This window comes from Varanus komodoensis, unplaced genomic scaffold (genome assembly GCF_004798865.1).
Source record: "Varanus komodoensis strain SLA01 unplaced genomic scaffold, ASM479886v1 scaffold1, whole genome shotgun sequence".
Taxonomy (NCBI): domain Eukaryota; kingdom Metazoa; phylum Chordata; class Lepidosauria; order Squamata; family Varanidae; genus Varanus; species Varanus komodoensis.
In genome coordinates, this window is record NW_025335268.1 from 80945719 (window position 1) to 80962062 (window position 16344).

At 39.1% G+C, this 16344-nt stretch overlaps 1 protein-coding gene across 1 annotated transcript in view; it reads left to right on the plus strand.

Annotated features, from left to right (window-relative positions):
- The window catches only part of LOC123024630 (pseudouridine 5'-phosphatase), a 54388-nt gene that overhangs the window by 22206 nt on the left and 15838 nt on the right, over nucleotides 1–16344 (plus strand). The window contains exon 3 of the mRNA XM_044432616.1: nucleotides 5926–6155. Within this exon, the coding sequence (XP_044288551.1) occupies nucleotides 5926–6155 (230 nt within the window). The remainder of the gene's footprint in view (nucleotides 1–5925; nucleotides 6156–16344) is intronic.

The following is a 16344-nucleotide window of genomic DNA, read 5'->3' on the forward strand; positions in this document are numbered from 1 at the left end:
GAAAAGAAATGCAAGAAAGCAAACAGTGCTGGCTGTCTGAGGAAGCTTTACAAATAGCTGAGGAAAGAATACTGTCACCTCCACTAGCTTTGTTGTTGCTCAGACTTCCTAAGGTCCATTTGACTTCACATTCCAGGATGTCTGGCCGTCGTGGTTATCAGGGATGTTAAGCTCTTTCTTGTATAGTTCTTCTGTGTAATCTTGCCACCTCTTCTTAATCTCTTCTGCCTCTGTTAGGTCCCTGCCATTTTTGTCCTTTATCATGCCCATCTTTCCATGAAACGTTCTCTTCATATCTCCAATTTTCTTGAAGAGATCTCTTGGTCCTCCCTATTCTATTGTTTTCTTCTATTTTTTTGCACTGTTCATTTAAGAAGGCATTCTTATCTCTTCTAGCTAATCTTAAAAGACGATGCAGTAAAAGTGCTAAACTTAATATGCCAGCAAATTTGGAAAACTCAACAGTGGCCACAGGATTGGAAAAGGTCAGTTTACATTCCGATCCCAAAGAAGGGCAATGCCAAAGAATGTTCAAACTACTGCACCATTGCACTCATTTCACATGCTAGCAAAGTTATGCTCAAAATCCTACAAGCTAGGCTCCAGCAATATGTGGACCAAGAACTACCAGAGGTACAGGCAGGATTTCAAAGAGGGAGAGGAACTAGAGATCAAATTGCCAACATATGCTGGATCATGGAGAAAGCTAGGGAATTCCGGAAAAACTCATTGACTATGCTAAAGCCTTTGATTGTGTGGATAACAACAAATTGTGGCAAGTTCTCAAAGAGATGGGAGTACCAGACCATCTTATTTGTCTCTTGAGAAATCTATATGCGGGTCAAGTAGCAACAGTGAGAACTGGACACGGAACCACTGATTGGTTCAAAATTGAGAAAGGAGTTCGGCAAGGCTGTATACTGTCGCCCTGCCCATTTAACTTACATGCAGAGCACATCATGAGAAAGGCTGGGCTAGATGAATCACCAGTTGGAATTAAGATTGCTGGGAGAAATATCATCAACCTCAGATATGCAGATGATACCACTCTCATGGCAGAAAGTGAAGAGGAACTAAAGAGCCTCTTGATGCGGGTGAAGGAGGAGAGTGCAACAGTTGGCTTGAAACTCAACATTAAGAAAACTAAGATCATGGCATCTGGTCCTCTCACTTCCTGGCAAATAGATGGGGAAGAAATGGAGGTAGTGTGCAGTTTTTAACACCACCCACCTTTATGCTGATACTGTATTCATTTGAGGATTGGCTTGGTTAAAAATTGAATTATGAGAAATCTTTTAAAAGTCATAGTATGTTAGTGGGGATTGTGAGAAGTTCAGAAGCATGCATTTGTGCAGTTTTTAACACCACCCACCTTTATGCTGATACTGTATTCATTTGAGGATTGGCTTGGTTAAAAATTGAATTATGAGAAATCTTTTAAAAAGTCATAGTATATTTTATAAAGAGGTCTAAATATATCAAAGACATATTAAAGCTTTTTAAATAGATGGGTGAAAGGGAAAGGGAAATTTGGAAATATGACTTCGGGAGTCAAGTATTTCAAATTTAATATGATAGGCCATGTTGTATTTATTATGTTGGGTTTCCTTCTTGAATGAAGAACTGGCAAATCATCAGAGAAACTGGGATGCAGGAAATATGACCCTACATTTCACCAAAGACATCTTCTAAGGGCTCCTGAGATTATCTTGTAGTTCTGTTTTACATCTGCACCTGAAATCTGTAATATAATCAGTTATGAATATTTATGACTTTACTAAGCAAACAAGGCTATTCATTGTCAATCTCCTATTCCATCCAGTGACTCTTTTTGGAAAAACCTCTAGACCCTCACTTGGAAATGGAGTAAAGTTACTTAGTGTCCCTGAAGCTGTATAAAAAAAGACAAGCAGAAATCCATTAATTTCACAATTCTACAATCCCAACATGCCTTTATGCAGATATGTCTGCAGTGCAAAATACATGTGGGCTGCATGATCAAAGCTTTCCGATTATGCTCCTAGGTAGTATGCATGCTCTATTTAGTTGCAAATCAGTATGTTTTAATTTTAAAGCAACTTACTAGTATGCATGCTGGGTCAGGAAAGTATACTGTATGAGACTTCATTGAAATCACTCCATCCTGGTATTCATTACCTTTTATCTCCAGCATCTTCACAGAATATTCAGCTCTTTGAAAGTACCTTTTTTTGGATTTAATATAACGGAGGCCTGTTTGACAATTTAAATAAATTCTAAGCAATATGCACATTGCTCCATTTTTCAAGTATGACCCTTGGGCTTCCTGTAGCGCCATGTGAACAAACATATTTTTAATTTCACCTGGATTTCAGGGTTTCAGGTGAGAGGCTGATAAATATTTTCTAAACGGGTGTTTATTTCTAAACTGGTTAATAAAACTTCAACAGCTTTTCAGAATAGCGGTTCAAGTATAGACCAGGCAGTGTAATGACATTTATATACTCACAGTGAATTAAAAGTAACTTGACTTTTTTAGTATCCAGATATACAAGTGATTTTAAAGTGCTGTTACTGTGTTTGGAGGGTCCCAGGAAGCATACAAAATTAGTCACAGGGGTAGGTAGAAAAAAAACATTTGTAGTCAATGTTTTGACTATTTTGATATCATTATACATGATTAATACTTTATGGAGAACAAAATACATAAATAACAGAATCATGCTGCCAGAATAGTTATTGCCACCCCAGTTTCAGCCAACTCGAAAGAGGACAGACACCAAGGGGAATGATAAAAGAACAAAGAGAGAAGGGAAGAAAGAGGAGGAGGAGGAAAAGAAAAAAGTTTAATTTGTGAGATTTTGTCTTCTGTATTTTTAGAACTTTCAGATAGAAAATGCTGAATAGTTCCTTTTGAAAGCTTCTGTAGTCCCATGAGAGTTCATCCTGTCAGTTGTTTTTCCCCTATGTCTGTGTTCAGACTTCTTAATTTGACATGTGTGATTAATCATTGTTTAAAGTTGCTGAGGTTTAAACTTGTTCCTTCCAGCTTACTTTTCTATATAAAGCAAAATATGCACCTGTGCAAAAAAATAAAGTAAAAAACCTCTAGCTGAGGCCCCTTTTTTTGGGTGGCGGGGGAGTAATCCCACTGCTGTAGCTATCAATGATGGAGAAATATCCCTTTTCACTCGGACCATCCCACTGCTACTAACATCCGAATGAAGAAAATCCAACATTGTCTTGCCATTCTCTTCCACTGGCACCATAAAGCTACAAAGCTTTATTTAATGAACCCTTTTTGAAATTAGGGTTTTTATGTTACTCTTACCATTAATCCAGTTCTAAAAGCTATAGTTTCTAACTTTAATCAAAATTAAACCAATTCCCCTGTCAGGGTGCATACCAGTTAACACACATGCCTAGCAATCAGTGTCTGATGTTCTAGTAATACTTGATTTACACCCATTAACTTTAATGATGATTTACTAGACTTTCTTTGATCTGGTCCAGCAACTGGTCTGCCTTCAGATGGTCCCAACTGTCACCCAGGGCTTGTTACCCCTGGTACTTTGTTCTTTTAGGGTTCTTCTCCCCATACTTTCTGGCTTTTTTCTGTCTTGCCCATATTTACCTTAGCTACCCTGTCTAGCTGCTGCTATGCTATTGTCTTCCCCAAGTTCTCAGCCACTCCTGAAAACATTCTTCCATTGCTATTATTTTCTAGTGACACTCTAAAATTATCTGCCTCAGACACGTTTTTTCTCCCGAATGCCTTTCAGCAGCTGCTTTGTGCTTGCTTCTGGCAAATCCCACCAGCCACTCAGGTTGCTGTGGCCAATATTCCATCATACCATTGCTGCACTAACACAGGACCAATGTGGATCTTCAGAAAGTTTAGCTATACTCCTGTTAGATGGTACCAGTTTCAATCCTGCCATACTATATTCAGGACAGAACCACTGGTCTAATATTCTGTTCCCTTCGCAATGATACTCAAGTGTTGACTGTTCTTGAAATGTGATGTGTAAACCTAGCTATGTCACCAATCTAGAATTTGTAAATCATGAACAACCCATCAGAAACCCATGGTTTATTATTAGTTTTGAACTGCGAGTTGTTTGTACCTAGTAATTAGAACAGTGGAGTTCAGACAAAACACCAGTGATGGCAAACCAATGGCACGCATGCCACAGCAGGCACGCAGAGCCCTCTCAGCATTGCCGCAGCAGCCATACACATATTTGGAAAGAGTAACAGCGCCAGGCGACCACATCACTTATTAGCTGTGACTCGCTGCAAGAGGCAGCGTCGGACAGGTGGCCAGAGGCAGGTGCATCAGCTGCAGCAGGTGTGCCAGGAAGGGAATGGGCGAGCGGCGAGCGGGTGTGCCGAGCACTGGTGGTGGCACCCTCCTCCTGCCTCCGCCTCCCCCTCCTCCCGGCCTGCAGCATGTGAGCGGCCGCCCAAGCTGCCCTCCTCGCACAGTGGCGGGACCCTGCCGGCTCAGTAGCCACAGGCGCAGCCAGGCAGCCGCGTGCCCGCCTGCCCACACACCCCCTCTTGGGCTGGGCTCCTGCACCTGTGGCCACAGGTCGGGGGAAGCTGGGAGAAGGGAGTGAGTGACGGGGTCGAGTCAGTGGAGCAGCAGCTGGAGTGAGGGGGAGAGAGAGGGTGCCTGGGATTGATATGGTGCTTCCCTGTGAGGGAGGCCAAAACGAGGAAAAGTGGAGGCTGGAAGTGCTGTGAAGCGAGAGGAGTAGACGTGTGGCAGGTCTTCCCTCCCCTGCTGACCTCACCAAGACTTGGCAGCATCGTGGGGGGGGGGGCACCTCGAGGAAGATCTCAATGGAAGAGTGGAAGGGATCAGCGATAGCCTCTTCTCACCTTTAGTTTAGGTCTCTCTCCCCCGCATTCTGCCCATCCGGGAAACTTTCAAGCACCGCCAAAGCTCCTGTGGCATTCCCAGTAGCTGGTTTTGGGGCGAGGAGGGAGGGAGTGTGCACACCTGGGCGCAAGCAAGCCCGGTGTCCCCCGACTTGGGATCGCTGAACAGGAATATGACTCCTCCTCTCTGCTACTGTGTTTTTCTTTTAAGACAAAAGATGTTAATGTATGAGCTGTTTTTTTCTAAACTAAAACCTCAGTATTCAGGTTTTATTGCAGTATTGCCACTTTGTGATAAATAAGTGGGTTCTGGGTTGCAGTTTGGGCACTCAGTCTCTCAAAGGTTCACCATCACTGCAAGACACCAACAGCAACACATGTACAACCTGTACTCAATCTTGAGTATGAGTTGAGCTTTTCTAGGTAAAATGTAAAGCTGTAGCTCATGAAGTATATACAAGAAAGAGCAGTCTTTTTGGAAGTAGGACTGTAACTCAGTGGTGCAGCTTCTCATAGCAAAGGTCCCAGGCTCAATTTGTTTGGGCATGAAAGCTAGGCCTGCCTATGCTTGGTCAGATGTCCTACAGAAAGGTTTTTCTTATAAACGGATGTATGTAGAACTTCTCGACATACAAGGAGGTGGCCACCCCTCTCACATGGAAAAACTCCATCTGAATATCACCCATAGCACAAATGCTAGAGAAGCAATTCCTCTGCAGAAAGTATGGTTGTAGCACACTTCAGTGACAGAATTAGTCTCCTGCAAACCTGCCTAACTTATTTTGCTGTATGGCAATAGCGTCAATATTAACTTTACCATTATATTTATCCTTAAGGTACTATTTTTGGGATTCTATTTGAATATTTGCAGTTTGTCTGTATGTCACTTAAATGTATGTAATATAGGCAGAAACAACAATGTTGGTCTTGTCTATGCATTTAACCCCAAAAGTGCAGAAAAACTGACAGCGGGAAATATTGTGTATGACAGTATAGGACAGAACTGATAAACTGTTGTTTGTACAAGTGTATTTTAAAGGGTATACTTGTGTTTTACAGGAGTTGAAAAACTAATTCAGCATCTACATCGACACAATGTGCCCATAGCTGTTGCCACTAGCTCGTCTCGAGTGTCATTTGAAATGAAAACCGGTCGACACAAAGACTTCTTTAATTTGTTTCATCATATTGTATTGGGAGATGACCCTGAAGTGAAGAATGGCAAGCCAGAGCCTGATGTGTTTTTAGTCTGTGCAAAGAGGTTTAATCCACCTCCATCTCCAGAAAAGGTAGGAATAACAAAATAATAGTAGCAATATATAATCCAGGTCATGTTTTGATCTTCATGTGTTCTGGGAGAGATTTGATAGCAACTTTAAAAATGCATTTGGAAAGTATTGGCAGAGATTGCAATCTTCACTGTATATAATAGCTTGTAATGCAAATGTGTATTGATTTGCTTCTGCATAGTATAGTACACAGTAACAAGAATGTTTTAACTACTTCCAATATGTCTATAAATCTGAATGCTGAAGTTCACAAACATAGAATGTTCTCCATGCAACATTTGAGATCTTATACACAAGTTCATAAGTATTCTCCGTACGATATAGAAACTTCCATATCATTTTGTGTGTTGGATTCCAAGTAAGTATTTATTTACAATTTAACTTGCTGAATCTTTCGGTTGACACTAAATAATATCTTAATCATGAAGTAGAGTTATGTCTGTCTGCTTTCCCTACTCTCTTGCAAGTATGCATTACCCCAGTTCGGATTAGGACTATAGTATTTCCAGATGGGAGAGTTTAAGCTGCTCCATCCATTTTAAGAATTCCACACTCCTCATGGCCAAGGTGGGATTTTGTTAAAAGTGGGGAAACTCTCCATTGAATACACTTTTTTCCCCTTTTTAAATCCCCCAGTGGGGCAAGTGAGCAGAATTTTTGCATAAAAAACAGGTGTGGCAGAAGCTTACATTCCCTTCTCATAAAGCACTGTGGTCCTGATCTCAACAGGGGCTATGCGTCCTTGTAGGAGAGGAAGGAAAACAGTCATGCATATCCACTAAGCCTGATTAGGAAAACATTTACGTTTTTATTTTATTTTAATTATTACAAAACTCTCTGAGTGGTTCACAACATCTAAGCAACTTTTTTCCACAGGCCACCACACTGAAGAAGCCAGATGTTAAGCTTCAACTGCATTAATCATAACATTTTAAAGGTTGTGCAATGGACTGAATCTTAGCTGCTAAAGTGATTTATTTCCTCTTGGTTTCAGACATTGGAGTAGTCCTTTTACTACTACTACTACTACTACTACTACTACAAATGAGGAATCATGTGCCTGGTTTGTGTTTCTGGAAAATTCATTCCCTAGTCATATCTGATATGTTACAGAAGTAGGGAATATTTGCCCAGGCCATCCCTCCCTCCCTCGCTCACATGCACGCACATTCTCCCACCTGGCAGGCTTCTAGTACTGAAGTTGTCAGGGAGAGTTCTGAAGTTCTTGTACTGAAGTTCTCCCTGTCTCCTTGAGCTGTGGAACTTTGATGGCTAGGTCTGAGGATGTTACCCTTAGTCTTTCCAGCTACCTCCAAGTGTCCACCAGACTCTTCATACTGCATCTGGCTGATACTTAATTTCTAAGCCTTCATAGGACCCAACTCAACTTACCCTGGGACTATTTAATATAGACAATGATTCCACAGCCAGTACAAGTCCCGAGGGAGGCAGAGTATTTCTCTTGTTGCACGGTCTGCCAAAGAAGTACTAATGCGAAGTGGTGGGGTGAGGAATGAAGTTCATGCAGCCATTTCCGTTCACCCCTCCGCAGAGCCATAGAGTGCTGCAGCTATCCGCATACCTTGTTTCTTTGCAGGAAGCAGCATCCCAGATCTCTGCCGGTCCCCACCCTCTCTATGATGAAGAAGGGGTTAGATACTCCAGTCGTATCCCATAAGCTTTATGTAAATAAATCCATTGATGGTAGATTACCTTACTGCTTTTGCTTCCTTATTAACATATACATTTGATTCTTGGTGATTCAAAGAAAAACTCATTTTTAAGAGATACTTATCTTGCTATTATATGTACAGCCTTTTGAAATGGGCTAGAGAAGTGTTGAAGCAAGTTGCCATTAAAGGGTATAGCAGTAAATAAATTTGCTAATTTTCAAGGCAGGTCTTCCATTCCATAGAGCTCCTTTATTTATATGTCTCCGGGTGTTTGGTTTGCAGGCTGAGTATAATGGGCTAATTTGTGCTGCCCTAATGCAACTCCTGTTAGTTGTATCCATTAAAACTTACTGCCAATTACATTTGCCACTTTAAGCTCGAACTGAAAGGTTTAAAGCTCTAACTGTGCTTGGGGTTCTTTTGTACACAATGTTTTCTCCTTAGATTTTTCACTGCTATGTTACTGCTGACTGCATTATCGTGTACAAAGAGCCTATGTGTAGCAATGAAGAATATCAGAAATTATCAACCTGTAAACATGATGCACGTCCCTGCAAGGAGGAACTAATTGCCTGGTTGAGGAGGTAGTGGAATAGAAAGCTGCTTTTTCATTTGCTAGCTCATAATTCTTACCTTATTCGTATCCAGCATATTTTCCATTTTACACATAGGAACTAAAGCACTAAAGGAAAAATCTGGCTAGCAGCTACATCTTTTTTAATACTTTTATTTTAGAGTATGTGGAGGGCCCCTAATCTAGATCAAATCCCTAGCAATGGAAGATAGCGGAGTGATTAAGATATGGATCTCAATCTCCTTTTCCTGAGTCTGAATTTTTTAAGATGTATCTGCTAGACGGAGATTTAAAGTAATACCAGTTGTGTCCCTTAGCTCTACATGACATATAAAATAAAGTTTCTGAAATTCTTCAGTGACACCCAGTGCAGCTGGGAGCATGCTAAGAACCCAGGCAGGTTTTTGGAAACTTTTGAACCTTCTTGTTGCATCTGCTTTTTGATCCATTTGTGTAAGCCATGAGAGTCCTGTATATTATCACCTGCAAAAGAAGAACAGCAGTGTTGTTCCCCCACCATCCATCCTGGAAAGTTGTTTTGAACAGAAGGGGATTTGAACTGATGTACCTGGTTAAAAGAAGGTATTGGTAGTAGTCTAGCATACCTGCAGATAACACCTAGTTTGGCTCTCAACAGTAGTGCAATGAACTTTGCAAACCATGTTGCTTTGTTTTCTATAGAAGTCCAAAAGAAGGATTATTTCTGTGCAACTACAGACATTTTGTATCTTCTGCTGGCACCAGACTTTGCATGAAGTTTGCATTTCTTGAATTATTCTTGTTTATAATCCATGAAAGGGTGGGAACAGAGTACAGCTAGTACAAGTTACAACAAAACTAGGAGAAGATTGCAATAGCAAATAGAAGATTGCAATGGCTAGCATGTTTCCCAACATTGCTTATTCCTTCGTTTCCCAAATTTTGGCCATCTTTTGTTTTTACTTGTATTTGCGAAGGATATAAACAAAGCTAGACATTTAATTTTCCTTTCTGTCATAAGACTCGTGGCTAGCCGATTTCCTCATTTCTAGCTAGCCTGCTTTTTATATTATGTTTATGTTGAAATTAAGATGTCGCTGCATGCGTTGAAAGTAATTTAGCTATTCTGTGTGCCAGATGTCGGCAGTTTTTTTCTGCTATGTTTATTTGTGGATTGACTTGAGCTTCTTCCTATAGCTAAATAAGTCAAATATTTTAGAAGGGAAAGTCTAGTCAAGCCATCATGCCTTAGCTGCTGGTGAGGAATAAGGGAAGAACTGTCATAATTCTCTCGTATTCTTTGGGGTGTCCCTGTTTTTGTTTGCTGGGAGAAATGAATAGATTCACTTGTCTTGATAATATATCAAGGAGCTGGTTAAAGAAATGATGAAATATGAAGCAGGATGATAAACTGTATTTTGCAGCTCTATTTCCCTTTACTTGATGCTGATGTGAAAGCATGCAATATTGGTAAAAAGCATTATATTCAGATTAGCAGGTCACTGGGGATGTTCGACTAATTATTTTATGGAGCTTATTATAAGCATTGTAAGATATTATGCACAGGAAATGAGGATAATTTTTTTAAAAACTCTTTTTATGATGAAGTATTCATTGAGTTACATTTCTCCCTCTTTCAGGACAGTTGAGTAGTTTTGGTGATGTCAAGAACAACAATTGAATAGTTAGATTTAATTTAGAGGAATTCTTTCATAAAATGTTTTTAGATCTATTCTGGGTTCTGGCAAGCCATGAATAAATCCTCTTCTTAAAAAGATTCATCGTATTGATCGTTTCACTATAGTGGATGTTGTTCTTTTAATTACCCTGGTGCTTGTCATAACTGCACATCTTCATAGTCTTAGAACAGAGGACTACTAGAACAAGGACTTGCTTTGTTAGCATTATTTTTATTGTTCTGTAATTTATTATTCTAGAGGGACCCACATGATCCTCTGAAAGGCCTAATGTATTCCGTGCTGCTACTATAGCCTTTATTTTAAAGACATGTTTTCAGTATTGCCCACCCCCGCAAAAAAAAGCTTTTGAAAGTATTCCTATTTTATTTGCCACTTCTTAGTCCATGGGATGCATTTGTTGTTGCTGTTGTTGCAGCTGTTGCTGTTATGTATTGATGTACATAAAATGCCAACAAAGTGAATTACAGCTTATGCATGCAACTATTTATTTCATAAAAAGGGCAAAGTATCTCATACTAGTGTAAAGACCAGCAGCTATGAAATTAATGCAATCATAAGGTGATTGTAAATGGCAATTTATAGATCACTGTTTGGAAGCAAAGTGTATCTTAGGTTTCAATTTTATAAACATAAGAGATGGGAAATATAATTGAACTCTGCTGGTGTGGTGGTGGTGATATTTTTCCCCATTACTACCCTTTATAAATCACCAGCATTTAACCTTACTTACCACTATACTGGATGCATCAAGTATTTGGAAGCTCCATGTGGGTAGATAAATAAATACAGACTTACATTTCTATTTACCTATGTGCCTACTTTGCAAATGCTTCAGTAGTAGAAATTGCAAGGGAGGGTTAAAGTTTCCCTACTCCTGTGCAAGGGTTCCGATCTGATTTAGGGCCTCTGCATCTACACTCGAGTAAAGAAAAAACATGTCGGCTTTGGCCCTCTATTATCTCATGTTTAGCTGAGCTTTGTAGTCAACTGAAGTGGTGTGATAAACTGACACTGTTTTTCCTGCGTCAAAGCCCAGCGCAGTATGGAAAATCACCATCTTACTCACACACCCTAAGTCTGAAAATGTGGGAAATATTAGGAAAAGTCTCTTATGCTGTGCTAATCCATGGAAACTGTATGCATACGAGTGCTTCAATTTCCATGTGTATACCAGAGCAGCTGTGCCTGTTCCACAGCCTGTGCCATATGAGGGAACCTCCCATCTTCCAAATGGTCCTTCAGTATTAAGGCCATGTGGTATTGAGGATCTCAATAGGTCCTTCAGTACTGAGAAGGCATGGAAACTAGTGATCATTAAAGAGTTTGCTTACATTCTGGCTTTGCTGGATTAGTTTTCTGTTTTATAAAGAGTGATAAATTCTATAGAGCTGTTTCTTTTCTATCTGATACATTAAGATTTATGCAAGAAAGAAGAAAACAGAAAATGGATTAAACAAACTTTTTTTATGAACAATTGATTGTTTTGAATAATCCAACTGTAGTTTGTCAAAAGTTTGTTTCCTTTTTAGCCAGTCACCATGTGAAACTAGTTTGTGATATTTGGCTTTGTGTAAAACAATTACTGGAAAAGTGCTTCAGGCTCAACGCCATTCCAGGGATGAAGAAATTCATCTGTAAAAGTTTTATATTTTAATAAAAGGATTTCCCTTTGAGCACCAGACAAAACTGTCGTGTATAAGCTTGTTAGCTTAGGAACAGATCAGATGCCATGCATTAAAAACAAGGCATGGCTGCAATTCAATGAAATTGCTTAATATCCATGTCTAGTATTTTAAATACAGGGTACCAGTGTTCTCCAACCTGCAAACAAGCCAGAAAAAAGGTAACAAAAACGTTCAAGTGTCTGGAACAACTTTCCTGTCTGGAAAAATTACAGGTTTGGGGATGTTTAGCTTAGAAAATCAGTAAGCAGAAGGAGATAGGATACGGGTGTACAAAATTATGCATGGTGTGGAGAAAGTGGGTAGGAAGAAACCCTTCCTAAAGTCAGACCTCTAAATGCTAGAATCCTGGATCATCCCATGAAGCAGAATGGTCTCCGTTTTAGGACAAATATGTGCTTCTTACTCATACGCCGTTGAACTGTTGACTAGATAAAATTATTGATGATAAGATGTTGAAGGTGATGGTATTGCTATATAATATATTACCTTCAGTATTGGGGCAGTAAGCTGGTTGCTGTTCCATTTGTGTCCTACCTGCAGGTTTTCCATGATCATCTGGTAGGGCACTACACAAACAGAATGCAGGACTAGATGAGACCAGCTCTACTACAGAATTGTTTGGATTCTTGAGACCCAATCTTAGACATTTGAAGCGGATGTGTCTCATGTCACATCTGTGGTGTGATGTGATGTGAGGACATGAAAAGGGTCTCTTAGTTTTTTTGATTTCAGTTCCAGGAAGGTATGTTAAGGACCATTAATCTGCCTTGTAAATAGGCCTCTAAAATCAGAGTTGCTTTCTTTCCAAAATCAATTTCAACTGATTTTAATGTTCACCTTGTGTATTGCATTGTATTATTGTTGTTTTTGCATCTGCCTCTTTATCAGATTATTATTATTATTAGTGCAAGGATTAAAAGAAGGGTTTAATCCTTTTAAAGACAAGACTGGATGTTCTATTTATAGAGAAATGAATGTTCTAAAATGAACTGCAATTGTTTCTGTAGTAAAATTGTTTTTTGTTTTGACAGGTTAATAAATCTCAATAGAAAGTCTGAATGAGATATTAAAAGCTTGCATAGCCTGATGAAACAATTACCCTTTCTTTCCTTTTGTATTTCTTATAAGTACATTGTACAGTAACTTGGGTGCTTGTTTTATGTTTGTTTGGGTGGTGGTGGTGGTTTTTTCCCCCTCTCATTTTTAGTACAAGATCCAAATTGACTTAATTTACATCTCAGAAAAATGCTACATTGCTTGAACACCTATACCAGCTCAGACACAGTGCAGATGTTCAAGTGCTAGCTTTGTATTGACATTATAAGCTTTTTACAGGATCAGTTGTTTTATGAACTGTACAAATTTTAAATCTACCAACCTTCATGGATTTGACATTGCCTGCTCTAAGGATTTAGTTTGTCACTGTGTGCGCATTGGTATGGAATGGAAAGTTGACCAAGAGGCATTACTGAGATGGAGGAATATTTCAGCAGCACTATAGAGGTTGCTGCTGCTTTGGTGTCTAAGGAGGTTCATTGAACTACATTAACTGCTTCATTTATACAGAAAGTTTATTTAATTTGTACCCCAAATTTCCACCAAGAAAATGGCACCAAAGTTTGCCATTTGTTTGCAAAATAAATCATCATCATCTTAATTTCTATATATCCCAATAGCCAAAGCTCTCTGGGCAGTTCACAACAATTTATCAGAGTACAGAAATAAAGATAGATATGTAAGAAAAAACACAGAATAAAATTCTACTATACACAATATAGTTTAAACATTTCAGTAGAAAGCAGGCATGTTAAAACAGCTGAGATATCCCTTCATATAATTTTAAATGCCTGGATGGAAGGTAGTTTTAACCTGATGCTGAAAAGATGGCAGTGTTGGTGCCAGGTGTGGCTCAGGTGTACCTCAGCCAAAGCAAGCAGGCCAGAATTGTTTATATAACTTTGGACCTATGGGTCCCTGTTAGGATTCCAGCTGCTGCATTATGCTCAAGCTTTAGTTTCTGAACAGCTTTCAAGGGCAGCCCTGCATAGAATGCATTACAGTAGTTTGGACATTTTCAGAGTTAGTTTACTTGTGTGCCCTTTAATATCTATCTACACATGTACACAAGTGTGTGCGCATGCACATACCGACACTAGACAGGGAGAGGAACTAGGAATGTATAATGGCATGTTATGGCAAAATAGCTGACACCACCTTCTCACTGAATATTAGGTTTGTGTCAGGTATTTAATGTCATAAAAGCTTAAAACAGCATGAGTACTTCATGTGACCTAGACAGTTGTGCATCATCAAATGTTTTATACAGTAGTGTGATCTAATCACTACTTTAAAATACTACTTTCTGATTATATATATTTTATTGTATTTTATTATCTGTTTTATGAACTCTTGTAAACCATCCAGAGAGCTTTAGCTGTGGGGTGTTATGCGTAATCAGAAGTTGTATAAAGTGATGTGAACTAATCACTACTTTAAAATACTGCTTTCTGATTTTATATATTTATATGATATGCTATTATCTTTTTTATGGACTCTTGTAAACTACCCAGAGAGCTTTGCCTGTGAGGCAGTATAGAAATTAATACTACTAATAATACTAATAGGACACTTAAAATGTCAGGCAATGCAGGCAATTTATTTATTTACTAGATTTATATCTCTTCTTTGTTCTTTTTTAAAGAACTCAAAGTGGCTTACATCATTCTCCTCCTGCTTTCAGTTTTACCCCACAACAACCCTATGAGGTAGGTTGGGCTGAGAGTCTGTGACTGGCCCAAGTCACCCAATTGGCTCCATGGCTGAGCAAGGACTAGAATCCAGATTGCCCGAGTCCTAGACCTGAGCTTAGCCACTGCATCACACCAGCTATCCAGTTCTTCCTATACCAGGGAAATCCATCTGCAATGATGTGCTGACATCAAATATCTGAGATTGGGATTCCTTTAATTGGATACGATCGAGACCAAAGTACAGGGAACACTATTTCTTGTGGTTTTACTTTGTCAGAGCTCATTTGTAAGGTCAATGCTGCCTTTGACCAGTGAGAATGAACCTATGCATGCATAAATTCTGTAGCAGCTAAGTGTGGAAGGACTCCTTTCTTGATTAAAAAGACAATGTAGTCACTGTGGTCAAAGCTCATGTACCTTAAAGTGAAATAGTCTATTGACATACACCATTATATGTAAATCACACACAGGAAAGCTAGATGCTCTTTGATCAAGCCAAAGTTTCTGTGGGAGGAAGAAGAGGGAAAAGGGATATTCCCTTGCCTTTTTTCTTGGAGCCACATGCACCTCCCTTGCAATTGCAAAGAGCTCCAACCCAATCAAGAGAAAATCTGAGAGGACTTTACTCTTAAAGGTGGCTAGAGAATCCATAGAAATACATCTCTTCCACTTCTGAGAAGGCACTACAGGATTATGAGTCTTATGCAGTAGGAGGAACCACAACTGGAAACAAACCAGTAAATGTAAGCTATTCATAGCAGGAACAGAAGATGTTATCCAATGTGTAGAGTAACTCAGTTGAGGTGAATTGGTCATAAGTTACACTCACATGGGGGTCCATCCATTAGATACAACACAGAGCTCCATGCTGTTGCTTTGGCTTCCCAGAATTTAATGTATTACAATCTTGAGTGCAGTACAGAGGATCAAGAGTTGCTACTGGGAGAGACAAAGGGAGGATGGGACTTCAGGTGGTAGGCAAGAGTATTCATTCCAAAACCCAAAGGAGAATGAAATTAATGCAGCCACATTTGTTTTAAGGCAAAGGGAATGTAATGATGCAATTACCTTGAAATTGCAGCAATGTTCTTGTTTTTCCCTTTCACTTTTGTACAGTTGATCTGAAGTTTGGCAGGTACTTTTTCTGAAACACCAGCATCAAGTAGTTGCTTACTAATTCTACTATCATTGCTGTTTGTTTTTCTGTTTTGCTTTTGTGTGAATTATTTGCTTTTGTGTGATTATTAAAAATCACATAAAAATTAATACAAAATCAAGCATTTGCTTCCACTAAAGTCATATGCAAGGCTGTCACTACTTTTCCTAGATTAATTTCAAGCTCCGTATCTTTGAAAACCAGGCATAAGTTATTGATGTGTAAAATAGTATCTTAGTTTGGCATGGCAACCATTCTTCTCTTTTAGTTGCTCATTTGGTAGTGCTGACTGTTGCTTTGCAACACATTTTAGTTTTAAGGTATCAGATCACATTTACTGTACCCTGAGAATGTGCTTTGTATTGGTTTGCATTTTGTAAATAATCGATCTTAGTAGTGATCTTAGGTAGCATTGAGTTAACATTAGAATTGCTATGGAACCATCCTAACTGTAATTGATCTTCAGTATGTTCAATTTTAAAGAAAATATTAGCATTCTTCTGTTATATATTTATGCAGTTCTTCAATCATACAAAGAAGATTTGATTTTCCTTTGCATATGAATTTATTTAAATCAAGCTTGGGACAAAGTACCTTCCCAAAGAACTTCATAATGTCTCTGAAATTGCTGGAAGTGGTGCTGTTCTGCTTTTTCATGTTTGAACGTTCATA